A 27563-nucleotide genomic window follows, 5' to 3' on the forward strand; every position below is an offset into this window, starting at 1 on the left:
GCTAGTCAGGAGGCATATCATGATGATCAACCATTCATTTGACTGGCTTATTGTGTCTGGGCCCATCCCACTAACTTTTACATTTACTACTAACACCATCTAGTAATATCTCTACGCTTTTGTTACTCTTAATGAAAGCCAAGCAAATATGCTACTGTATTTTCCTGGCATAAACTTAAAGCATGTACCACCCTTGCAAAGATTGAAACTTTTTTTCATGCATGTGTTTTTCTTATGTAAATGTAATATGTAAAACTAGTAAAATGGACCTGGTATATGCAGGGCAACATCAGCCCACCTCCTCTGCAATACTTATCTGTGCTGGCACTGGGTACTCCTCTGCTGGTCTATCCTTTCCACCACAACATGCCCATCTCAGAACATGTCATTCTACATTATTATATATGGACTCTACACGAGCCCTTTTCTGTCTTAACAAAGGCTGGGTGTATGCATTATGTCTAATGGACACAGGTAGCACAAGCCTGTATTAGATGAAATGACTAAGCAAGAGACAGAAGGGTCTAAAAAATTGAGTAGGTGTAATAAATAAGCCCTTGGCTTTGTTATCAGATAGGCCACGTGCAAAACTAGCGCAGATAGTTGAACTTTTTTTTTAATCTCTATTAACGTCTTGAAAAATTCACATCTGCAATAAGTAGGCAAAAGTCACAAACTTGCATGGGGTGATGTTTATATTTTAGGTATAAAAGGACTGTAAAAGGGTCAGTGATGAAATACAGCTCGTAGGAGTCAGTGCCTAATAATAATAATAATAATAATAACAAACGTAAATCAGGAGAAAAGTATGTAATATACAAAACTGTAAGGGATGTGCCCAACAGCTCTCCCACAGCCACAGGCTCACTTCTCCCCCCAGCTAGTGCGAAAGAGATTGTGGGGAGCAGAGCGACAGATGAAAGAGGAGGGGGGCGGGCACAGATTAGAGACAGATTGGGGGGGAGGCATAGAGATGAGAGACAATGAAATGGGAGGGGGGGGGCTGGGTGTGGTGGGGGACAGAGGTGGAAGGGTAGGGAAAGACACCTGTTAGCGGTCAGAGCTAGTGCCCCCTGCGCATTCTCTGCATACCCCCTTAACTGCGACAACCCTCTGCATTGATGGGACTTACAGGAAAGACACAGGGGAGCAATACCATTTGTTCAATGTAGGGATTTCATTGGATGGTCAACACAATATTTAAGTGCCAAGGAGAGACTAGATTGCCAAATGGTGGACAAAGCAGTATTGCCGGATGCATGTGATAGCATGGCAAAAGAACCCCTACTATAGAAGAAGTCATCAGACAGATCTTTGGAAGAGGTCTTCCTGAGGATTAACATCATAGCTTGAATTAGTTTTCGTTCAGGAAAAACCCATTCCCTTTACCTTTGTTAATGCAAAGACACGAAAAGTAGTGGATTTTGAAAATGTAAGGGAATGGAAAACTACTAAGGAAGCTGAACCGCTAGGAGAAACTGTAAGGCTGCAAAATGGAGCTTTTATCATGTCAACCAAATACAGTTTTACAGACATTCCTTCTTGCAGTGTGACCAGCAATACACAGAGATTTGTAGTATATTATTAATGCCAATAATATTTCTGTTTTGTATACATATATGGCATTAATACTGCCACACAGCTGGTACCATGTACAAGAAGGGTAGAACCAAGTGCGACATATTTCTTTTCTGTTATGTAAAAAATTGCCCTTTGCATCTATGAAGAATCCTCACAACAATGGATTTAATACTTGAATTAGTGAGAATAAATATACTAATCTCGATTTAAAGTAGGAAACATAATTTGAAGACTTTGGCCCTAATGTAGAGTTGAACAACCTGCATATATTTGACAATAATAGTGTACGCTTTTCACGATGCACCCGCCCCTATATGTACACTTGTTTGCTGCTAATTATCATAAGTGTACCAGAGTATCAAATGGTAAGCCTCGAAACAGGCGTATTTACACCTAAGTCCAAGTCTGCATAGCCCTCACTGAACTTTGCATGCGTGAGAACGTTCTATTGTAGCCCAGTTAGACGTCTTCAGCCACAATACGCTACATCCTTCCTGGGCACAGCACAGAAATTGGGAGAATAGCAACAGAACCTCTGTGGCTTTGGACCTGGAACAACAACTTACCCCCGAAGAAGGCCTATGGTTGAGAGAAGGCCTATTGTTTTGTTAATCCTGCAATATTGAGAACAGAAATTGGTCTTTTGGGGGGGGGATTTTGGGAAGCAGGATTTTATAACCGTTTCATTTAATGATGATGACGACAACTTTTTTATGCAGTGGTCTTTAAATAGGTCAGAAGGTAGTCTACCATTGGGTAGCGTTGGATAAAATGATGCTCACAGTGATTTTATGCCAATGTCTATAAAATGTGAAGTATATTCTTTCTTAACACTCTTTTGTTGTGATGCTATGCGTGAGCCTCACATATTTGTAATCTTCTTTTTGTGAAATTTATATTTTTTTTATAAAATCAACTACTGTATTTCTGTAGCGACTCTGCAGATATTTTTTTTGAAGTTTAGATCCAAAAAACATCTTCACTTGGAAGAGACATCAATTGACCATGTCATCAGTCAAAGTGTAAGGCGCGTTTCACTGATGTTGTGGATGGTCAGTTATTTTCACAAGAAGTCATTGGTGGTTTTTAAAGAATAGTATTACCATTGAGATGGTACTGTCCGATCTTGTGTCCATGGGGTCATTGGATAATCTGATGTCTTTTAGTGAGATTACAATGTGTTTTGATAATCTCATCGCTGCAGCATTCTCTATGGTGCGGTGGACCCTTTTATTTTAAAGTTATCTGAAAGAGGTGCATAACTGCTAATCTATGGAGGTTGTCAGTTTTGGTCTTACTCCACTACATGAAAACACATGTGGTGGTATGTGAGACTATATGGATATATATTTGCTTTTATTAAATATACAGTATACAGGGTGTATGTGGTTGTGTGTAGGCATTTGAAGGGACATTAGCAACTAATGTACATGGCATTTCTTTTAAACAGACAATCATAGGGGCTGATTCAGACATGCAGGCATGTCAGCCACAATTACACTCGCACTATATACACGGGACTAAGGGCCTTATTCAGAGATTTTTGCAAAGCCAATATTTACGCAGATTGTTTGCAAGTGTGCATGTGCAAAAGCCATACCGAGCATGCACAGCGATTACATTGTGATTACGCTCGTACAGAGGTACCCGTGATAATGAAGGAGGGGGATGGTTAGAAAAACGCTGAACATTTTAACGCCATCTACTGGGCGTGCATAAATTAGCAATTGCGTTCTCCTTCACAGCATGAGAACTCTCTGCATGTCAGGAGAGCTGCAGTGTTTGCGGCTGTTTAGACATGACTTACATGCTGCATGAGTGCCCAATGTGTATTATGTTACCAATGTTTACGCTGTTGCACATCGTCAAAAGGATATGAGAAGGCAGCAGTGGGCATCCCTATACTTGGCTGTGCTTTGGAAGGCATTAGCATATTTTAGTAACTACGATTGCATTGGTATAGATCAAGGAATCAGGCCCTAAATGTGGCTATTCACCCATACGCAAAGTTGCACGCAACTACGGTATTCTGCCACACCGTGCTTATGAATCTGCTTGTTCAAATAGATGTCATCATTATTAGCATGCACTTGCTCTATATTTGGTGACAGATCTTGGTGTACACTCCACTCAGCACAGCCTACAACCCTGTGTACACATGCTCACTTAATTTAGGCTTTGTGCAAACACGCAGTTATGCACAAGTGTAGTTGCGACTGAGGGCGGTATTCAATTAGTTTTGCGTCCACGATAAAGTTTCACCTGCCCAACTTTCCGTCTACATCACGTGTTTTGGACGCGGAAACTTATCGTGCGCGCCCCCGCTATTCGCCCTATTCAATTCCAAACCACGCGAAAACGGCAAGCTGCGATGTCGGAACAATGCTGTCAGAAATGGGGAAATCAGCCTGAACCCCCCAAAAAGATGCACTAATATTGGGGATCAATGTAGATGTGCCCGAATAGCCCTAATAAAGCTATTTGGGGTACTTAACTTGTTTCAATAGCTTCTTATTAGCGTCTTTGCACAAGTGGTGAAGAATGGCATAAAGCAGTATTTATTGGTGAAAATAAGTATTCCAGGTAAATTTGGGGTACCTGAAATTGGGGGCTAGCATATTTTAATGTCTCTCAAGTGAAGTTTTAATAAAAGTGAAATTCCTCCCTCATAAAAGCACCTGCAATCCCAAAAACACTTGTCCCCTTCTCAGAGCACCCCAGAACCCTATTTCGCTTGTTTCTGAAGTTGTCCCTCCATTTTGTGCTTTTTCACCCCCAAAATGAAAGTACTTTTTTGGGGTGTTCCTACGATTTTTTTCCAGGAATATTTTGACACAGTTGTCCTTTGGGGGGGCTGTCCCAAGGGTTCTGAGTGGTTTCCCCACCTTTGCACCCTAAAAATACAAATGTTGCACTACTTTTCTCCTGTTATTCAGAGGCGAATCTTTTTTGCCTATTACATTACATTGACTTTCCGCATAAGCGAAACCCGTCTGGAATTGAATACGGAGATAAGTTTCCGCCACACGAAAAGCCGCCTATCCGCGATAATTTTCCGCGGATCTCGTCTTTTCGCTTCTAATTGAATACAGCCCTGAGAAGCGTAAGACTCTGAATCGTCTGTAGATGTGTATGCTCAGCTACTGATCACACTGTGCTACAAAGAATCTGAATTGGCTCAGTAATGTTTTTTCAGGAAAGGAGAGTCTGCTTCTGCATTGATCTGTCATTGTTTCCCCCTGCCCATATTCTAAGCACCATCCTCATCAGTACAATGTACTATAGAAAAGGGGGCAGTATGCAAGTATCCTCTAACTACGGTTGGTCACATGGCCCAGCTCATCCCTCCCATTCCAGGAATGAGGGCTCATTCCTCACATCAGTCAAATTCTATTTCATTGCTAGGAATGTAGATTCTACTTTTACAGCAATGAAAGGGATTTAGGACAATGGGCCTGATTCATTATGGATCGCTATTGCGATCGCAGCTCTGTAATCGCACGCAGTCTCATTGTGAAAATATGCTAATGATTGCAATTGCAATGCCATCGCAGCCAAACATAAAGACTTCCACTTTACCTTGCACACATCCGTAATACTTAGCAAGTCTGCAAAAGCATCGGTAACATCGAGTACCATCGCAGCCTCACACACACTTGCACAAGGTCAAAAATTGCTAACCTCAGTGCACGCAGTGAACGCCCAAGCTACGTATGGCATCGCAGTGGCTAAGTTATGCACGCCCCTGTGACTTCGTACACAGTGGTTAAGGCTCCGGTGGCCTACTTGAAACAGATATTCTGAGCTAAAACTAGTGTTGCTCAGAACATTGATGCTGCGACCAATATGCGACTGATGCCTTTGTACGCAATTGGTAGACATGAGACGCCGGTAGTGGGTGTCCCCATACATATCTCAGTTGCTGCGACATTTGCATATTTTCTCACAAACGCTGCGTGATTCGAGCTGCAACAGAATTTGTCTACCTCTGGATCAGGCTCACTGTCCCTAGTCTTGTGCCACCTGATGATTGGACAAACAACTGACTAGTAAGAGGATGGGTCTGTTACTGAATAATAATAGGATTTTGGTACTTACCAGTAAAATCTCTTTCTCCGATTCCACAGGGGACACTGGAGGCTAAGACACTGGGGTATAGACAGGTGGATGAGAGGAGCTGGCACTTTAAATTTATAAGTGTGAATGACTCCTCCCCCTCTATCCCCCAGAAGCCCCAGTTAGATAATTGGAGCCCGAGAATATGGAAACAGAATGAAAAAAAGAAACAAAGTAGGAGAAGGAGTCAAACACAACGGCAGAGCCGAAGAAAAAACACAGAACAACATTCAAGATGTGTAAAACATAACACAAGGCAGGTAAAGCAGTGCTGGGAGGGCGTCCAGTGTCTCCTGAGGAATTGGAGAAAGAGATTTTACTGGTAAATACCAAAATCCTATTTTCTCCTTCATCCACTAGGGGACACTGGAGGCTAAGACACTGGGGACATCCCAAAGTTTTCTCCCCAGGCAGGAGAGCTCTGAGAAACCTGTAAAACCCTGCAACCAAAACTAGACTCAGAGGCCGCAAAGGTATCAAACCGATAAAACTGAACTAAGGTATGGACTGTGGACCAAGTGGCCGCACGCTCAACTGGGAAGCAGAGGCGCCCTGACGAGAAGCCCAGGAGGCTCCCACTGAGCGAGTGGAATGGGAAGAAATAGAGGACGGCGGAACCCGGCCACCATAGGTATAGGCCTGTCGAATTACCAGACAAATCCATCTGGCTAAAGACTGCCTAGAAGCCAGCCAACCACGTTTGGAAGCATCATAAAGAACAAACAAGGTATCCGAGTTCCGCAAGGCAGCGGTTTGGGCCACGTAAATACTAAGACAACAACATCTAGGGTGATAGAAGACAGAGAAGTATCTGACAACACTGGAACCAGAATAGGCTGATTGATGTGAAAAGCAGAAACCACCTTTGGCAAGAAGGATGCCTTAGTACGGAGTTCCGCATGATCATCGTGAAAAATCAGGTAAGGAGGTCGACTAGAAAGAGCCCCTAATTCAGAAACCCTCCTAATCGAAGCCAAAGCCAAAAGGAGGTCAGTCTTCCAAGTGAAAAGCCGAAGATCTACGTCTTCCAAAAGGTTCGAACAGTGAAGATTGGAGAAAGTTCAGCACCAAGTTAAGATCCCATGGTGCTGTAGGTGGTATAAAAGGACCCCTTGTAAAAAGGTCTGAACCTGTGGGATCAAGGCAAGACGGCACTGAAAAAAGACCGACAATGCAGATATCTGAACCTTCAAAGAAATAAAGCGCAAACCCGCATCCAAACCTGAATGGAGGAAAAGAATGAGACAGGAGATCGGAAAGTCAGTAGTGTGAAACCTCTGTTCCTCACACCAGGCCACATAAGCATGCCAGATATGGTTATATTGAGACGAAGTGATCAGCTTACAAGCCAGGAGCATAGTAGGTATTACACAGTCCGGAACACCACTTTATCTTAAGAGAGCGGACTCAACAGCCACGCCATTGAAAGCAGCCACTCTAAGTCTGGGTAAAAGCAAGGACCTTGAAGTAGAAGATCTGGTCGAAGAGGCAACGGCCAAGGATCCCTGACGAGGAGCTGCTGAAGATCCGAGGACCAAGCCCTCTGTGGCCAGTTCGGAGCCATTAGGCTTCCCTCTTGAACCGCTTTTGAGAACACGTGGAAGCAGAGCATAAGGAGGGAAGATGTACACAAGGTTGTAACTCCAAGGAACCGTCAGAGCATCTATTGCCTCCGCATCCGGGACTCGAGTCCTGGAACAATATCGTGGTACCTGATGATTGTGTCTGGATGCCATGAGATCTATTTCTGGCATTCCCTATTTCCATACTAGCTGTCAGAAAACATCCAGGTGAAGAGCCCATTCTCCGGGATGAATGTCCTGGCGACTGAGTTAGTCAGCCTCCCAATTGTCCACTCCCAGAATGAACACTGCTGAGATCGCCACCACGTGGCTTTCTGGCCATCGAAGGATGCGGGTTACCTTGCGCATGGCCATGCGACTGCGCATCCCGCCTTCACGGTTTATGTATGGGACAGCTGTCGCATTGTCTAATTGGACACGAATCGACTGACCTGCTAGCAGAGAAACCGCTTCCAGAAGGGCCTTGAAAATCGCCCGGAGTTCCAAAACGTTGATCGGTAGACTTGACTCCTATCAAGACCAATGGCCCTGGAAGTGATGGTTCAGAACCATTGCTCCCCAACCCCTGAGGCTGGCATCCGTTGTCAGAATGATACAGTTCCAAAAGCCGAACCGGCGTCCTGCAGTTAGGTGATCGAGCTGAATCCACCAGAGAAGGGAGATTCATGTCAGAGGTGACAGTCGTACCAGGCGGTGCACATGAAGATGTGATCCGGACCACTGGGCCAGGAGATTCAATTGAAAAGGACGAGAATTAAATCTGTCGAACTGAAGAGCCTCGAAAGCTGCCACCATCTTTCCTAAGAGACGAATGCAAAGATGAATGGACATCCGCTTCAGGTTGAGAACCAGGAGGACAAGCTGACGAATAACCTGAGCCTTGTCCACCGGAAGGAAGATCCTTAAAGCCTCCGTATCCAACATCATTCCCAGAAATTGGAGGCGTTGAGATGGAATCAGACTGGACCTCTGAAAGTTGATTATCCATCCGTGATGGATAAGGACCCGGTGTGTTAAAGCTACATGTTCGTTGAGAATCTGAACAGATGGAGCTTTGATGAGATCATCTAGGTAAGGAACAATAGTACCCCCCCAATGATCCAAGATGAGCGATCACCACCGACAGAATCTTGGTAAAGATTCGAGGCGCTGACGTCAGACCGAAGGGTAGAGCTTGAAACTAAAAATGTTTCTCCCTTACAGCAAATCGAAGAAAAGCCTGATGTGGCTTCCAAATTGGGATATGAAGATAAGCATCTTTGATGTCCATGGATGCTAGGAACTCCCCCTGTTTCAAACCTGCAATCAAGTGAAGAGACTCCATCTTGAGTTGGTAAAACGCCAGATAAAGATTTAACGATTTCAGATTCAAAATAGGCCTGACAGAGCAGTCTGTTTTCGGAACTACAAAGAGATTGGAATAGAAAGCCAGACAACGCTGTTGGACTGGAACAGGTATCAGACCCTCGGAATCCACGAGCTTCTGTATTGCTTGCAAAAGTATTTTCCGTTTCTGTTAGGAGACGGGAAGAACTGTGGTGAAAAACCGATAAGGTGGGAGACACCAGGTTGCGAATGCAAACCTATGAACTGGTTTGAAACCAGACATCCTTGAATCGCAAAAGGCGAGCCCCCACTCTGGAGTCTCCCATTTGGGCCTGGAGCCCGTCATGTCGAAGGTTTTTCGTCTGGTTTGGTAGCAGGATTACGGGTCGAACTAGACTGTCGACCTCTGCCTCCACGGGTAGCTGATGAGGACCACGGGAACATTCCCGAAAGGAATGAGGGGCCCGAAATGAACAAAAGGAAGGACCAGCCAGAGCACGACACGGAGCTGGAGCATTGGATGGCAGAAAAGTAGACTTATCTCCTGTAGCCTGGGAAATCCATTTGTCCAATTCAGGTCCAAAAAGGATATCCCCCATAAAAGGGAGGCCCTCCACAGCTCTTTTAGAGTCCGCATCGGCTTGCCAAGACCTTAACTAGAGAGCTCTTCGAGCCGCTATTGCTGACGCAGAGAATCTGGAACCAACATTACCAATGTCCTTAGACGCTTCTCTCAGGTACACAGCAGATTCACGAATGTGTTCGGCCAAAACGATAAGTTCAGATCTTGACACTCCTGATTCAAGTAAACTGACCAATTCCTCTGCCCATCTTTCCACAGCTTTGTTGACCCAAGAGCCAACCAAAGCCGATCTAAGCAACACCCCTGCTGCCGAGTATATGGATTTTAAGGAGATTTCCAGTTTCCAGTCGGAACTGTCCTTAATGGTTGTCGCTGCAAGTACAGGAAAAGTGTTTTTCTTAGAAAGTTGTGAGACTGACGAGTCTACTGGAGGAGGAGCTTCCCATTTTTCCGTGACCGATTTTGGAAACGGGTAATTGGACAAAAAATATTTGGGCATCTGAAATTTCTTGTCAAGATGCTTCCAGGCTGTAGACAACTGCGTATTTAATTCCTGTGAAAAAGGAAAGAAAATAGTAGACCTTTGTTTTGTTCCAAATAATGATGCATCAGAAGATTCTGTGTACTCCTCGTCTGGAATCTTCAATATATGTTGGGCCGTCAGGATAAGGACTTCCACTCCCTGGACACCCGAATCAGAGGACTGTTGGTGAAGGTCGTCACTGTCTGACAAAGCTTCCAACTCACCTTCCTCCTCTTCCTGTGAAAGAGGCTCTGCGTCAGAGTCATCCGACTGGATGACCGCTGGGAGAAGCCACTTTTTGTTAGATGGTCGAGCAGCCGCATCGACCCTAGAAGAGGAAGCAGAAGAACCCATGCATTGAGCCTAGCCATCCACAGAACGGGCCAGGTCTCTTGCCAAACTTGGCTCTCTCTCTGCGGAATTCAAAACAGTTCTTAGCCGCTTCTCTATCTCTGCATGCAGCAGCCAGTTCCGTGGAGAGATCAGCCATAACACCTGCCCAGGTAGATATCCAAGGTGGCGTAGGGGCTGATAGGCATGCAATAACTGGTCCTGACATACAGGACTCACATAAAGCTGCACCATCAGTGTGCCTGAGGCAGCTTGGCATTACATTTAGAGCAAATAAACACCTTCTGTGATGTTTTTGCAGTTGTCCCTCTACCTGTCATGATGCAGTCAGACACACAGACAGACAGAAAAGAGGACACTCAGACAAGGAGAGGAGAGGAGCCACGGGGCACAGAGGGAGAGGAGTCACTGTATCCCACCCCAATGGAAATTCCCTTAGTTGCTCAGCAGCCAAGAAAACACCCCAGTGTACTCACAACCTCTTAATAGGGAGAGTGCTGGAATGTTATAGCCACAGCCTTGTTGCTATGGAAGATACTACAGAAGGCTGCTGTCTGCCCTTGGAAAGCGCCTGTCTCTGTAAAATGGCGCTGAAAAAGGAAGCAGAGGGCTGTACTGGTCTTACCCCCTTCTGGGGAGAACCAATGAATGCACTGCCTCTGTCTCTGTCACTTCTGCCAAGGCACGCAAGTTAAGCTCTGCCCCCGCATTGGCGGTCCCCGCTGACCCATTTCAGCCTGCAAGGCTTCCCCCAAGGACAGCGGCGCTGGCCGCTAATTCTGTGAGCTAAGCGCTTCCACGATCAGCGCTGCTCACAGTCTCCCCTTTCTCATCCTCTACCTTATATGCGCTGCTCCGGAGGAGACTCCGTAACACTGTGCCTGCTTCAGCCATGCAAGGATTTCAGGCACACTACAGGAGGGGGGGAAGGGAGCACTGCAGTTTTAAATGAACTCAGTCCCCTGCTAAACAAGGGAAGAGCATAACTTACCTGATGCCAGCATCAAGACTGCGGTAAAGAGGGAAACATGGAGACAACCTCTATACTAGGCTGCGTCATGTCCCTTCCCTGACAATGTCAGGATAATTGGGACCAGGACACTCACTCTTACTTAGTGGCGGTGGGTCCCCTGATGCCTCCATGTCGCAGGCTGACAGGTGCAGCTAACTGTCAGTCTGTCCTCAATGCTTTGTGAGCTATAAAAATAAAATAAAGGCAAATTACTCAGTTCTGGGCTGAGCTCAACCCCAAGTGACCGGCTCTCTTGGGCACAATTCTAAAACTGGGGCTTGTGGGGAATAGAGGGGGAGGAGTCACTCACACTTATAAATTTAAAGTGCCAGCTCCTCTCATCCACCAGTCTATAGTCTCCAGTGTCCCCTGGTGGATGAAGGAGAAAAGAATATTTGTCAAGCCTCCAGTTGCCACAGGATATACACACTGTCCGTACAAGCACTGGGCTTATAGGAGAAAAGATACTGTGTTGCACAAGCTTCACATGAAAGGAAAATGTGATTTTATGAACAGATTTGCAGTTTCCACAAAACATACCAGTGCTGGCACTGAACCTATGGGCACTGATTGGGGGCATCTTATCTTCTCGGAGCAGCGCAGCTGGGGAGGGGCAGCTGGTAGAGGAAGGTATGTTGGGTGTAGTGTTGATCAGCACATCTCCTTGGACACTCTCTCCACTCTCATCACTCTCCTGCCTGTGCCATACGTGCCGGCCAGGTGCCATTCGGTTGTGCTGTTGATGTAACTGCGCAAGAGATGAGAAACTGCCTGAGTGGAATTACATTTAATGTTTATTGTATTGTATCTTGAGCAATCAATCTTCAGCATTCTATACCAGAAATGAGCAAACTACAAATCAGACAGGGTCATATTCCCAAACTGAAGCAAAGGCGACTGGCGTCAAAAATATGCAAGATACAATGGGGGAAGGAATAAACTTTAAAATACAAAGAGTGAAATGTAAAATTGCAAGAGAGTAATAAAGAATTAAGCAAATGACAGAGGGCCTGATTCAGAGCCGGACGCTATTTGCGCTCGCTCGTTCAGAAAAAGGGGCCGGCTATTTAAATTGAGCGCTCGCTCTTTGCGGTCTGTTGACGCCTCTATGTCTGAGCGAGCGAGCGAACGAAACATGCGCTCGCTATTTTGTAAAGACGCCCCCTGGCCGCTCGCATCATACGTCATCTCCGCTATTTATTAATTAATCGAATACATCGAAAGGCGTCTGAACTGCTCGCAGTGCTTATGGTTGGATTTTCCTACCGCAATCATGTGAACAGTTCAGGCTAAGAGACAACCAAGTGACGTGGCCGATGACGCTGCTTTGTTAATTATGCACACCCTTAAAACGCCCGTTTTGAACGTTTGGCACGCCTGCGTTCGGATCTCCACTCCCCGTTTTCAAGCACCTTCCCCTGTTACCACCCACAAACGCCTCATCCTGTCACTCAAATTAGCAGGCACTCGCAATTTTGCGAACACACGATTTCCGACCGCACTGACTGGTTGGCGCATGCGCATTACGACCCATACGCATGCGCAGATGTGCGAACATCGCTCGGAGCGAACGAGCGGCCGCTTACGAGCGGCTCTGAATCAGGCCCACAGTCCCTAGGACAGAGCAGAGACATGGAGTTTGTGTCTTGATACTTACTTCATGTATGTACACGGCATGTAGGCTCATCTCCATTGAGGCGTATTCAGACAGAGGGCCACTGGTCATAGGACCATCCCACAAACTGCTACCGAAACTGCTATTCCTGAATTCAATACTACATCTTGTGACCAAATCACAGAAAAACAAAAAAACTGATTATGTTACTTGATCATTTTAATAATGAAATTAATACATATAATAAAGCAAAAACAAACAACAAAGGGACTTATGCAGAGTTGAATGCAAGTCAGTTTTGGGGATCTATCGTGCACGTTTAGACAAGTAATTCAGAGTTGTATTCACTCAGTCGCATCTCTACCTGCGGTTGAAGGGGCAGAACGTATCGTTAATGGGGCATATACACCTAAGAGAATTTAGCAAGATTTGTGTCTATAAAATTGTGGAGTATGGGGAGATGTGTGTCAGGAGTAATTACGTCTGATATGTGTTCAACTTTGCATTTTCCCTAAAATGTCCAATATACTATCGAACAAAAACAAAAGCCAACACATATTGCATCAATGTTACTAAAATGCTTCACTTTAATAGATCATCATTAGTTACTTTAAAACCTGTTAATTAATTTGGTCATACGCACTGCAATCCTGCTGCTCATCCAGAACGCTAAGCAACAGACTCATTATCCGGGCGTGGATTGAAAAATCTACACTATTTAGATAGCCAGTCAAAAGATTAGACAGGCAATAGGTCGACCCGGTCAAAATGGTCGACAGGGTCAAATGGTCAAAAGGCTGAAACACAAATGGTCGACACATTTTTCTTTTGTTCTTTTAACCGTAATCCTCACCCTAACCCTCCTCCTGGTACCTAACCCTCCCCCTGGTGTCTAACCCTCTCCCTAGTGCCTAGCCTTAACCGTTCCCTACCGCAGCTTAACCCTTACCCTCCCTCAAATTCCTAAACCTCATCCTACCCCTAACAATTATGAAAAACCATGTGTCGACCTTTTATAATACGGCCATTTGACTATGTCGTACATTTGACCCTGCCGCCCTTAGTCCATGTCAACTAATCGACGTAATCTTCCATCCCTGTACCAATTATCCAATTTGGCTACTTATGCTGGTGAAGATTCAACCATTCGGTGATCAGGAGGAGTGGTTGTATGACTTCCAATGTCTGGTGCCTACAAGTGTAGTAGGAAGATAACTATACCTATAGTCATCCTCCCACTGCATTTTCCAACATGCTATCAATTTTGATGGGATCATTAACAGGCACCGTGAACATTTTGAAAGAATTGCCACCTCAATTATAGGCAAAGCATTATACAGTGAAGATCAAGGGAATGGAATTCCCACATGTGGTTGGGTGTGGTATGGTTACTAGAATCCGCAGTAGGAAACAAAACTAGGAACTATTTTTTTTAAAATGTAAAGTCCAGACAGACAACCTTCCCCTACCCAAATACCAGACTCTGGGATCTATGTACTAAGCATTACAGAGAGAAGAAGTGGACCAAGATAAAGTACCAATAAATTAGCTCGTCACTTTACAGGTTGTGTTTTAAAAATGAGTTGGGAGCTGAATGGTTGGTACTTTATATCTCTTGAAAGCTTAGTACATAGACCCCTATGCTCCTTAAGCATAATATTTACCATTAATGTTATATGCTCAAGAACTACACCTATCCCACAGTTCTTAAACTTCTGCTGTAGTGGTTGGACATGACCGTTTGTGCAATTGAAACTTAAGTTACGAATCACACACATTGGCACAAGCATAGTTTTCAATTGACCAATGACTAATACTATACAATTCTGGTATCTATTTGCCTTACTCCGGTTTCCTCACCCGCTCTGATTTGGTGCCATGTGACAGGCCTGTTGTGGTGACAGAGAGCGGAGAGCAGAAGCTACTTCAGACACGGCAGAGACATGTGGAGAGCAGAGAGCATCAGTGTGTGGAGGGATCCCTCCTGGAGACATCGCAGAGAACATGTTTACCGCCAGACTGTGGGGCTGAAACACAGAAACATGGTGCACAATAGACTCTCGAAGGCCTTTGTATGACACAGATAGCAAAAAGGGGATTTCTGTCCTTACCTGTTAAATTCTTTTCTCTGAAGTCCATGGGGGACACTGGGAACCATGGGTATAGAGTGGAGCAGGGGAGCATGGGCACCAATCCGTTAACCTGTTTTACCCAGCAGGGGTCACTGACCCGGTCACCAGTGCTCTGAACAGGGGCGGTGTTGTGGCAGCGGGGGTGTCAATGGCACTGACCCGCTGCCGGCTCAGTATAAATCAAAATAAAAGAAAATATAACTGCAGTACCAGCCACTAAAAACGTGGCCACTCTTAAGGCACCAAACTAAAACTGTCTCTCCGGCTGAGGGGCCGGGGTATAGGGGAGAGGGAGCCTGTCCTGCTGGGTAAAAAAGATTAACTAGTTGGTGTCCAGGCTCCCCTGCTCCACTCTATACCCATGGCTCCCAGTGTCCCCCATGGCTGTAAGAAGAAAAATATATTACACAATAGTGGTGGATCAGTTACCACAGGATGACTGGGCTATAACTTCTCTAAAAGTGGGTAAATGCAAGTGACCTAACAGGAACAACATTGTATGTGTATTGGTTGCTATAAGTCCATAGAAAATAATAAAAAATATAAATAATCCATTATTAATAGTGGTTCTCTACCATACAGATGTGTCATCATACACGGTTGCTCAAGTCGCGGCAAATAGCCCCTCTTGGCGCTGCAAGTCCTGTGCGACACTGCTTGTGCCGAGCATCTTTTTCAGCTGACAATGCGTCTCAGTCGCAATGCGATGTAAATAAGACACACCAGGAAACTGCACTGAGTAATTTGGATGAGCAAAATTGTCTGAATCTGTATACTAAGTGCTACGATGCAGCGACCGCAGTTTTTTCCACGCCATGTTCCGTTGTGCTTCATTTAAAGACTCAACCGCACTCAGATATGCAAGTATTGATATGAAATTAATCAGTGCAGTCTCCTGGTGTGGATTGGTCACATTGCGTTGCTACTAAGAAACATTTTCAGGCAAAGAAAAACGCATAAAAAGATGCTCGGCACAAGCAGTCGCACGGGACCTGGCGGCTCACTTATGCCAGGGGTCTCACGTCATATGGCGTATTGAGGCTAGATGTATGTCACAAAGTTACAAAAATTACATTATACGTAAATCTGTCCACCAAAACTTCTCTTGCTCAAAACTCAGCACACTACATTTGAACATATTATTTTCAGGTCTCTCCAAGGTCAGTTTTATGGTTGAGGGCATTTAGGACTTAAGCTGGGTTCACACTATACAATATATTGGCTGATCTTGCGATAAATCATAACGACCATCGTATAGTGTGTACCCCAAAATCCACCCAATTCATCAGATGGGACGATGCCACAAATGATGCGGTGTTGTTACATTAAGCATGTAACCATATATTGTGCAGTTGTACAGCGTATGGTGCAGGGTGTATGGCCATGCAGTATATCGTTATATAGCATCACCGCAACGCTGGCTCGGAATATCTCTGAGTTGTGTACCCAGCTTACCTCAGTAGGATTTAAACAGCAGGGTGGGCGTGCCAGATTAGAACAATGAAGATACATATCAGGAGATGCTCATAACAGGTTATAGGGATTTTGCTGATAAAAATAATAATAATAATAATAATAATACCAGAAACACATTGTACATTCCCGTCACATAGGCGAGTGTCCAATTTGGCAACACATACTAGTGTGGAATAATCCAAATGTGCCCAGTCAGCATTTGACCAAGCAGCCAGATTCCCTTCAGCATCACAGTGTCCTGTTAGTGCAGTTGGAAGGTGACCACACAGACAGGCCAATAAAAGTCACCTGTGTTCATCTTTTTTTTATTTACAAGCACACCCAAAAATGATCCAATTGGATATTGGACATAAGCGGCTTTTGGGATCACATACACTGTATTATCAGGTTAGATATGCTTCACCTGATCTGATATTTAGTCCAGGCGAGTGGACACTGTTTTCAGCACTGGTGGGAACTCCATGTACAAGAGAAGTTCCAGTGAGCAGATTTACATATCATTAGTTTTGGATGGGTCCATAAGATAGTATCTTCTGAGGGATTGCAAATATGAATTAATGCTGCTACATACATTGCAGATAATTGTTGTCATGGTGAAGACCGCTAGTAATGAACTATTTATGTATCTATTTTTTAACCAGCTCTAGAGATCAAGAGCCAAATGTAATAGCGTGAGAGCTTACAAAATGTGAGAGATTAGCAGTAATATTACATTGGTCGAGTTGTTTTTACAAAATGGGAAAACACCTGGATAAGAGTTTAAATCGTGAGCGTTTTTTGAGTCTGACAAACATACGAGTTTGCATGTTCTCAGACTCTATTACATTGGCCGAGTTTAAAAAGTGTCAGAGTTTAAGCTCACGTTTTCTAAACGCTCACCCTACATTTGGCCCGATAACTGTTTTCATTTCCTCTAAGTGTTTTCTTGTATGCGACAAATTCTGGTGTCACTTGTTCCTAAAGACTATATAGATTGCATTCTCAGCACTTTTTAAATGTTGCCCTGTTGTCAGAAATTGAGCTTGAACAAAGTAGACCGACAAAAAGAGAGGACGTTCATACCTCACAATCAGACTGCAGGGATAGCCCGGAGCAGTGCAGTGGATTTGCCAGCCCAATAGGGTTTTTGGGGGTTGTTCCACCACTGTCTTTCTGAACTCGCTCCCGTAGATGACTCAGGAAAGCTGAGCACTCTCTAGGGGGCTGCCACCGAGGGTTAGTTATAGCGAAATGCATAAGTGAAAGCTCAGTCTTCCCATCCTCCGCCTGCTGGTAAACCGAAGCCTCCGTCTTGCCGGCTGACATCCACTGTAACAGAAGTATGAATGTATAATGACTAATTAGACATCCACAAGGCAATTGTTATCATCCCAGTACAAATTTGAAGTCTGACCCAATTTAGTAAGGCTGAAAAGGTGTAATTTATATTACCCAAATGTAATGAAACTGAACAAATATATAATTATTTATGACACCTTTACAGACATAGGGGGAGATGTACTAAGCCTTGGAGAGAGATAAAGTGAAGAGAGAAAGTACCAATCAGCCCCTAACTGTCATTTTACAGGCTGTGGGGTTTATGTATCAAGCAATGAAAAGCGTGGAAAAGTGGACCAGTGGAGAAGTTGCCCATAGCAACCAATCAGCTCCTACCTATTATTTTATAGACTGTACTTGATAAATGCTACTTCAAAGGTGATTTGTTACTATAGGCAACTTCTCCACTGGACCACGTCTCTACACTTTTCACTGCTTGTTAAATAGACCCCTGTGTTTGAAAAATGACAAGTCCATAAGGAGATAGTAGCTAAAAATATACATAAATTATGGTGTGCATGCTATAAATGAACATGTATGTGACAATAAAACAATTTGAGAAACTACTCTAGATTACTCTCACCCTAAAGACCTATGGTAAATGTATGCATTTAATACTGTATGTACAGTTAAATTCGGTTAGGAAATTACCGCAGGATTGCCGTGCTGTCGGACATCCATTTGTGCAAATGAACAGGTGTCTCCAACACCCACCACCTCTACTGTGAAGTTTCTAAAAAAGTCTATGATCTCCAGTGACTTTGGCCGGAGTCGGAATATTAGAACGAGGGGTGTCAGAAGCGGACTGAGGAGTTCCTCTAGAATAAAAACCTACAAGAAGAGCAATAAGTTAACTGTTGGTCAACTGTCCAGTGTGACAAATAGGCAGAACATAGATGCAGAATACAGAGACCCAACCTAGGTCTATAGTGTCACCATGAAAGTGAGAGTGCTAGGAGCGCGTGAAACCATTATACAATACATCTCTACGTTTGCTACAGCATAAAGGGAGGGGAGTTTGTTACATAAGAACCACACTTCCTCTTATACTCATTATGCAATACTTAACTACTAGAATAAAGTACAACAATCACATTTTTAGGAGTTAGATTTTATCATACTTCTTGGTTTATACACTGAAGTGCCAAAAGTCCTGGGATAGGTGCCTATTATCATGTAGGACCCCTCTATCCCGGCGAAGTGCAGCAACTCGATGTGGCATGAATTCCACAAGTGGTTGGAAGACCTCTGGAGAGATGATGACCCATGCCATCTGAATAGCTTCTCACAGCTCCCTGATACTTGAAAGTGCAGGATTTTGGTTGCACATGTACCTCTCCTCCATGTCCAATAAATGCTTGATTGAATTCATATCGGGCGAATGTGGTGGTGACACCATTCGTGGGAACTCTCCAGACCAATTCTGGACAATTTGGGACCGATGACATTATCCAGCTGGTATATTCCATTGTTGTGGGGTTACATGAAGTCCATGAAGAGCTGCAAATGGTCATAAAGCCATGCAACATAGCGGTTACCGGTCAATGTGCCTGATTCAGCAGCGTACGCAATAGCGATTACAGAAGCAGTCGAGCGATTGTTTGCCATTGCGCATGCATACAAGCCACTCTGCGTGCGTGAGCAGTAATCGCATTTCGATTACAGATGCACAAAGGAATCCATGGCAAAGTGACAGGCTGTCAGCGTTTGGGGGATGGTGCCGTTTCATGGGCGTGCATACATTAGCCACTGCGATTGCATACGCAGCTTGAGTACTCACTGCGTGCGATGAGTCTTGCAGTTTCTGCGGCTGGTCAGACCTGCCGTTAATGCTTCTTGACGGGCCGATGTGCGTCAATGGTATCGAGGTATACGCAGAAAAGCGATGTTGGATGGATATGAGAAAGCAGCAGTGGGCATCCCTCTGCCGGCTGTGCTTTGGCAGGCATTAGCATATGTTTGCAGCTGCGTTCCGCACGAAGTCGCAGCTGCGATAGCAATTGCGAAAGCTGCTGAATCATGCCCAATGATGTGTTCAGGCGGATTAGCGTACCCAACCCATATCACGTGAACACAAAATGATGGAACCACCACCAGCCTGCACCGTGACTTGTTGACAACTGGGGTCCATGGTGTCATGGGGTCTGTGCCACACCCGAACCCTACCATCAGCCTGAAGCAACTGGAACTGTGAATCATCGGACCACACCACATGTTGCCAGTCCTCCAGGGTCCAAGTAGTGATGTCACGTGCTCAGATGAAGCGCTGTATCCGGTGTCGTAGTGTTAACAGGGGCACTCTGGAGGGTCTTCTGCTCTCATATCCCATGGAAGCTAAAGAACTCTGCACTGACCTGCTGAATATGCGCCTGGTACCTCCTGCATTGAATGTGGATGTGAATTGAGCCAGTGTCACTTGTCTGTTACCACAAACAATTCTGGCCAGACGCCACTGGTCACAATCATTAAGCACCCATGGTCGGTCACTGCGCTGTCCAGGGTGGGTGGTAATGCCTTCCATGATGTATTCCTGGTACACACGTGACATAGTAGATTGAGGAATGTTGAATGTCCACACAGCTTCGGAAATGGAATGTCCCATTCGTCTAACACCCACTATAGTGCACCATTCGAACTGTGATACTTCACGTCACCTTGCCATCAGCAGCCTAGCCGGTGTTCAAACTGACTCACGAGATGTCAGATTACAACTGATGCAGGTCTGGGCATTTCCAAAACGGCACAGTACATTTGAGCAGCCTAGGCGGTGTTCAAACTGACTCAAGGGATGTCAGATTACAACTGATGCAGGTCTGAGCATTTCCAAACAGCACAGTACATTGACGACACCTACCATTACCTTTACATACTGCTATCCCATGACTTTTGGCACTTCAGTGTATCTGGGAAATTATTACTGAGAGGCTGTAGTGCCTCCTTACGGCCTGCAGGAGTGTTGTCTGCAGAGAAGCCAAACTTCTGCAAACAGGTGACTACTACTATATAACGTAACAGCTGTATAAATTGGACACATAACCCACAGGTAGGATAACACTCACGGCTTTGTACTGGAAAAGTTGAGAAAACTCCCCGCGGGTCTCTGCCCGGTGAGCGCTGCGCTGCCAGTGGTCAGGCATGTAGTGAATATGAGCCAGAATCACCCTTAGTAGCTGCTCTGGACAGAACACCAGGTGCTGATCCGGGATAAATGATCTAAAAAACAAAAACATCAACTATTATTAGGTTTCCCCCATTATCTAAAACAGATATCCTGTGTCAAAATATCAACAGAAGGAAACTAATTGTGTTTTATTCTAGAGAGATCTTCCTGCCAAATAAAATATCCCCTTTACCTACAAAATAATGTTATTGGAGTCAGCAGCATGCAGAACCTCTGTAAGGCCTGCAGAACGTCCTGCATTATTTTTGCACATCAATCATCTAAAAAGTCTACTGACAGATGCAGCACAAATGAACAGTTTAGTAAATTATTTAACCATATGGATTACGCAAACTAGCGACCTCTTTATTGTATGCTATAAAAGTACATTTTAAACAAAATGTACCATTAAAGTCAATGAAGACACTTCTGCTCAGGTACTGTATCTACCATGTGATAAATTTAAAGAGCACTTGCTCACACACAGTGTAGGCGTCCAATATTGGGCTTAGTTAATATACCTGTGAGAGCAGCCTACCAATGTACAGCGACCCAGTTCCTCATGAACAGTAATCATGAAGTCACTTAGTGATGTCACCGGCATGAAGCATTCTCATAAATATAAGTACAGCCCACAAAACTGTGCGTAGGGGCCTTTTAATAACAAGTACCAGTCATAGTTCACACTGACCTGCAGACAGTCACTACAACCCCTAAGAGTGTGACTGCACTCAGCACGTGTTCCACTGCAAGAACATCTTCATCATACACAGTGAGCGCTATCAGCACCGCCAATATAGAGCCAGCCAGGAATCCAAAGTGTTTGGCAGCCACAGCCAAGAGTGGGGAGAGGAAGCAGTTCATGTACTTGCTGGCTGGCTTGTATGCTCGGCTCAGTCTTGCCTGTAGCTGATGATCCAGCTCATTAAAATGACGAAGATAGCAGCGACCGTATAGGGACCAGCATCGGGCTCCAAGACTACCAGGCTCCCGGCGCAGCACCTCTGTGTAGCTGAAGAAGGCATAGAGGATCTGCCAGACAAGTACAAGAGGACAGAGCACCAGGTTGGCAAGTCCAATCCAAAGGATGCGTTGAGACAGCTTGTCAGCCAGCTCTAGGCGCACGCCAGCTCTCTTGTACTCCGGTTTTAAACTCCACTCATTCTGGAAAAGACATCCAGGGCCCCAGAAAAAGATCAGCTGAAAGTTGTACTTGAGGCCACGGGTATAGAAGACTGTGTTGCCCAGCAGAGGGAGCCTGTGTTGAAGTGGAAGCAGGTTCTTATTAATCATGGCCACCATGTAGTTTTTGAAGCGCAGGATTCTGTGAGACACATCTAACTCCGACAATTCCTTCTTATGGATGCAGATCTGATGTTCCTTCTGGATTTGGACAATTCTGCTCTGGACCTCCTCCCAAGTGTAATAGGGGAGATCTGCCTATAGGATGGAGACCAGAGAATAGGGGAAGTTACTGTAAGTATGGCATGCTAGACTGTCTAGAACAGGCCTAGGTAACCTCTGGCTTTTGTAGAACTACAAATCCTTGTCCCAGCATGCCCTGGATGCATGTTGGGATTTTTCACTTCCACAACAGCTGGGGCTCCTGTTGCATACCTCTAATATACCATGTAGGCAGCAAAGACACAGCCTCTATTCTGGAGACAGGGACATTAACTTTGAGGTTTTTTTTATTTTTAGTTCTCTGTCTTCATCAGCTAACCTTTCACCCAGGGAAATCCATACAGCAATTACCAGTTTAAGGCTGTTATTAGTTCTAGATGACTCTTGACAGCACAAACAGTAAATAGTGAATACGGGATAGTAACCAATCAGATGTCAGCTTTCTAAACTGTACTTAAAACTGAAAGCTATAATCTAAAAGGAAATATAAGTCGGATCCTAGCGCAAGGCAAAATCTGTGTCAGCCCAATCCTGATCTCCAAATAACCTTTCCAATAAGGTAGCAATATTAAATAATACAAAATGGGTGATCAGATCAAAGGCGATACAGGAAAAACAGAAAGCTAATGGTAAATGATGATAAATTCAAACCACCATGCTGTCAGTCAAATTCTTCCTCATATGGGATAAACTCCAAATGGACAGGATATGAAAAATAAACAAAAAGAAAAAAACAAATGTGAAGCACAATAACAATTATGGGTAAAAAACTCAAATAATTGTAAGTCCCGTGTAGAAATGGAGTTGTGTGTCAGCTGGAGATGATAAAACAAGGGATAGAACCTCGCCACCAATCTGTGGTAGACTGAACGTACCAAAGACTCACATAGAAAGTGGGTAGGAAAATTATATAAAGGTATCTTTCACCATAAACCAAATGGTATCGCAAATACTGGATGGGCGTACCCCAACTCACGTGTTCAGGAGGTGGGGATCCACATGTAGCAGTATCTTTAAACTTCTTAGTTTTTTAATCCAAAAGATTTCCACAGGATAAATCAAATGAAGAATACTTTATTTAAATAAAATGGGGACAATAGAGCAGGATCTTGAATGACCAAACAGAGTCCAAAAATTGTCCATGCAAGGTAGGGCAGCAATTAGTCCAATCACAGGTAACAAGGTCCGGACTTAATACAAGTGGAACTCACTGCATACCTCCAAGCATAGCAGTCCTGGTCTGTATAAATATTCTTAAAGCCCACTGGTCTCAGCACCAACGCCGTTTCGATCTCTAAAGGATCTTTGTCAAGGTGTAATGAGACAGTGGGATAGTGAGGCTATTTATACTTCCTGACAGGAAGTGATGTAAAAAAATGGAATAACAAGAAACACAATGAGCAACAATGGTGTGTCCAATTTACCTAATTCATATGCACATATCAAAAACAGTCCCTTAATACAGCCACTATAACAGTATATCGATGTACTGGGGTACAAACACCAGGATTTAACATAAACAACACGTGGACCGGATATCCTGCGTTCCACGTGCGTTCCAGGGATCCCGGAAGTAACTGGAATCAGCTTAATCCTCAGTACGCAGACCGGAAGTCCTGCATGTACGAGGGAAACAATAGGTATGGATTAAAAACAGGATTTTGGTACTTACCGATAAATCCCTTTCTCCGATTCCACAGGGGACACTGGAGTTCAAGACAATGGGGTATAGACGGTGGTAGAGTAGAGCCTGGCACTTTAAATAATTTAGAAGTGTGACTGGCTCCTCCCCCTCTATGCCCCATCAGCCCCAGTTTAAGAACTGAGCCCGAGAGGAGACGGAGGACAACAGGAAAACGAGGAGAAGGAGAAGACCACAGAACGGAACAATACCGACTGAAGGAGAACAGAGGAAACCACTGCAGGGAACACATGCAGTCACACAACTATATAAAGACCCACAACAGGCAGGTACGCCGCGCCGGGCGGGCGTCCAGTGTCCCCTGTGGAATCGGAGAAAGGGATTTATCGGTAAGTACCAAAATCCTGTTTTCTCCTTCATCCACTAGGGGACACTGGAGTTCAAGACAATGGGGACGTCCCAAAGCCAACCTCCCGGGTGGGAAGCGCGGAGAACATGCCGACCCTTCGGCCAACCGAACAGGGACCGCATAGAACCGGAGGTTCAACGGAAGGCAAGAGCTGAGAATCAAGTGTCGTGAGCCAGGAGACAAACAGAACTCCGTGCGGAACAGACACAGAATACCACAACGTACAGTAGTCGAATGGAATAAGCGGCTAGCGAGAAAACACCCTCAGATGAGAAGCACCAGAACACTGTAAACTCAGCTGAAAACAGACCAAGCCAGACTGTTGGGAGCAGAGAACTCCTACCCGAATCCATAGGAGAAGGGCAGTAACCCGAGAAGAAACCTCGAGGAATCCGTACCAGATTCGGAAACAGGAAGCTGCCACATTTTGCAGATAGCAGAATACCAGCACTGCAGGACATAACTCATATAGATAGAAGTATAACGATACCAATCTACAAAAACAGAGAGTCCACAGACTCCTCACAAAGAGTATACAGGGAGGTAAAAGTCAAGGCCGCACAGTCGCCCTGAACCCTTCTGGAAGTCCAACTACTACAAAGTTGTTAACCAGCGGAAGGATGAGACCATAGAAATCTCCAAAGAGTGGAGATAACCCTGGGCATGAGGCGGCTTTGAGAGGATTGAGATTACAATACCTTTCAGAGGGTTAGACCGCAGTACAACCCATTCTGAGAACAGGAATAAACCAGCAACTGAAACCCTGACGCTAAAGAGAAAACAACGGACAACTTCCAACATGATGGAAGTGCATAGGTAGTAGTAACTGCTGGCCTGAACATAGCATGAAAAAAACCAGGAAGATACCAGTCAGGTACCTGTCAGTATGATAAAAATATCAACAGCTACTGAACAGAAAACCCACCAGGTCCCCTGAGTGGAACATAGTGACTGTCACACTTCTATGTAAAGATGTGCAGTAGCCCAGAGATGTGCTTTGGTCCATAACGCCAACAGATTCTAGTAGAATTGGTTCTCAATGTTGTAACTATGCACCCACACTCCAGGAAAATTCTACAGTGTAGAGCCAACTGATTAAAAGAGCGGATGGCTGCTAGGAGGCAGTAAGGGAGAAGAACTCTATGTATGTCAGTTTACGTGAAATAGGAGCCTCTACCGAGGCATTAGTGGGTAAGCTCTCACCTGTGAGCGACCAGAAGCCCTCTGGCCGAAATGTAGAATGTCACTGACCTGTTCTATCGCAAAGCAACCCGCCACATTAGGAATAGAGAGTAGCTTCAGTGGACTAAGACCAATGCCCTACAGCACGTACTTCAGTCTGGAGATGTTCAGTAGAAAATACTGTGGAAACTAGCAAAATGTTAGTGGAGACAAGAAGGTCGTAAAACAGGACTCTATACCTGAGCCTGTTCCATTAGAGACGTGTATCTGTAGATTATACTTATACCCCAAAAACGGTCTGCTAGTTTAAGTATCCTTACATAAATATTTACAATGTGTATTATGCCCACCAATCTAATATAACCCAGGTCTGTCCCTGCCTAAATCGGTAGGTGGCCCTAGGCCTTCAAGATATGAATTGTACCTAAGGGCCCTTTAGACTCATTCTATTGAGATATGCGGCAATAATATGGAGTACCGGAATCGATACTGAGAAGGGTACCTGTACTTAGAAATAGAACTCGTTAGTTATCCCAAGCAAAGAAGGGAGATAGCAGTAGTGATAACCCCAGTAGGGTTAAACAGAAAACAGGTTTTTGTTTCCCAATTATTAGGAAATATACATACAAAGAATGGGCGTCTTACAAGTTTGCTACCAAGTGCATCACTAATGATAATAGGTCCCCCGAAACGGGGCGCCATAGATATAGACTCACATGAACCGAGCTATATAAGTATATATCCTTATATACATGTGACATGTCTAGGGTCCATACTAGAAGCAATGCCTTAGGGAATTGTGACTATCACTATGTAAGCTGCAGCACATGACTTTAGATTATAGAGCCACCATATAATATGTATCGATATAGCCTACAGCTTCTGGTAATCCCAGGCGGCTTCCCATGCGTGGTATTATAGGTAACCTAATGCTTGTGGAAGTATAGGCCTCCTACACATATACATGTATATACACACACAACCCAATCCCCCGGGAGAGATCGTGTTAAGCGGAGTTATTGTACCAACTACCGCATCAGGAGTCCAGCCTCCAATCGCAGCCTTCTATCAATATGCTAGGTATCAGACATAAAACTGATAAGAACAGATCCTACCCCTGCTCTTATGGTAAGGATAAGAAGCGATATCCATATATGCATACGCATACCTACATACAAATTTAGTAGGTGACGATAATATTGTAAAATTAGAACATGAGCAAAAATTAAAGCCATGGAAGGAACTGAGCCCAAGGACAAAATTCACTCCAGCATGTATATGTTCTACTGCAGGGCTAGTATAAAATACAATATACATATTATATATATACACACACACACATATATATATATATATATATATATACACATACATACACACACACATATATACATACCATACCCGTGGCTTACCCCCACGCAGGGGGACTGCTCATGTACCGCGTGTGGCCGTCACTCTGCTACTGCGCAGGGGCAGGATATGTTAGCTGCGTGCTGTCCCAGACTGGTTTCGATCCTGGGACCCTTCTGTTACAGGTGTACTCGCCTTAGCAGGTAAGCCATTTTAGCGCCAGATTAACCCATTTTTCGAAGTGGGAATCAAAAAGACTACCTCAGTGCTGTGAGGCAGTAATGCCACGTTACTAACCACTTCCTGTATGTGCTGCCGAAGGGAACACATGAGAAATAAATAGATGCACATACGCATACCTTCTAAGGTAAGCACAGAAAGCTGGTGAAAGGTTTTAAGACCAGCCTATAGTGTAGTATATGTGCTGCCACATATATGCATGGGAAGATACTGCCCCTCTTTAAGGCGAGCCCATGTGAGGCATAAGCCTGGGGATGGGACGCCAAAATGTGCTAACCCTGGGTGAAGGGTATGCTATAACCATAAGTTCTGGCAGCAGCACCAGAACAGTAGAGCTAGTACACCATGAGGCTATGATACTTCACAGGCTAAGATACCAAGCCATTAGATTAAGCTAGGCGCCCTTTGTTATAGAACGAAGGGAAGACTGCCAAGCGGCGCTGCATTGGCGGGACTGTCTCGTCAACCCCTCGCTTCTAGCTGTGATGCATCGACTGAACTGGCCTCTTTCAGAACCGCCTAACGTGGTGTTATGGTGCAAAAGGGAATTGGGCTAGTTCC

General features: G+C 44.6%; 1 protein-coding gene across 11 annotated transcripts in view; it reads right to left on the reverse strand.

Moving 5' to 3' along the window:
- ATG9A (autophagy related 9A) overlaps positions 1-27563 on the reverse strand; it is a 63318-nt gene that overhangs the window by 5327 nt on the left and 30428 nt on the right. For all 11 annotated transcript variants that reach the window (XM_088472306.1, XM_088472311.1, XM_088472305.1 and 8 more), the window contains 7 exons: positions 21467-22215; positions 20675-20828; positions 18267-18446; positions 17361-17606; positions 14551-14717; positions 12733-12856; positions 11616-11823 (listed from right to left, as the gene is read on the reverse strand). In XM_088472306.1, the coding sequence (XP_088328432.1) occupies positions 11616-11823; positions 12733-12856; positions 14551-14717; positions 17361-17606; positions 18267-18446; positions 20675-20828; positions 21467-22215 (1828 nt within the window). The remainder of the gene's footprint in view (positions 1-11615; positions 11824-12732; positions 12857-14550; positions 14718-17360; positions 17607-18266; positions 18447-20674; positions 20829-21466; positions 22216-27563) is intronic.

This window comes from Taudactylus pleione, unplaced genomic scaffold, assembly GCF_031769625.1.
Source record: "Taudactylus pleione unplaced genomic scaffold, aTauple2 ptg000122l, whole genome shotgun sequence".
Lineage (NCBI taxonomy): Eukaryota > Metazoa > Chordata > Amphibia > Anura > Myobatrachidae > Taudactylus > Taudactylus pleione.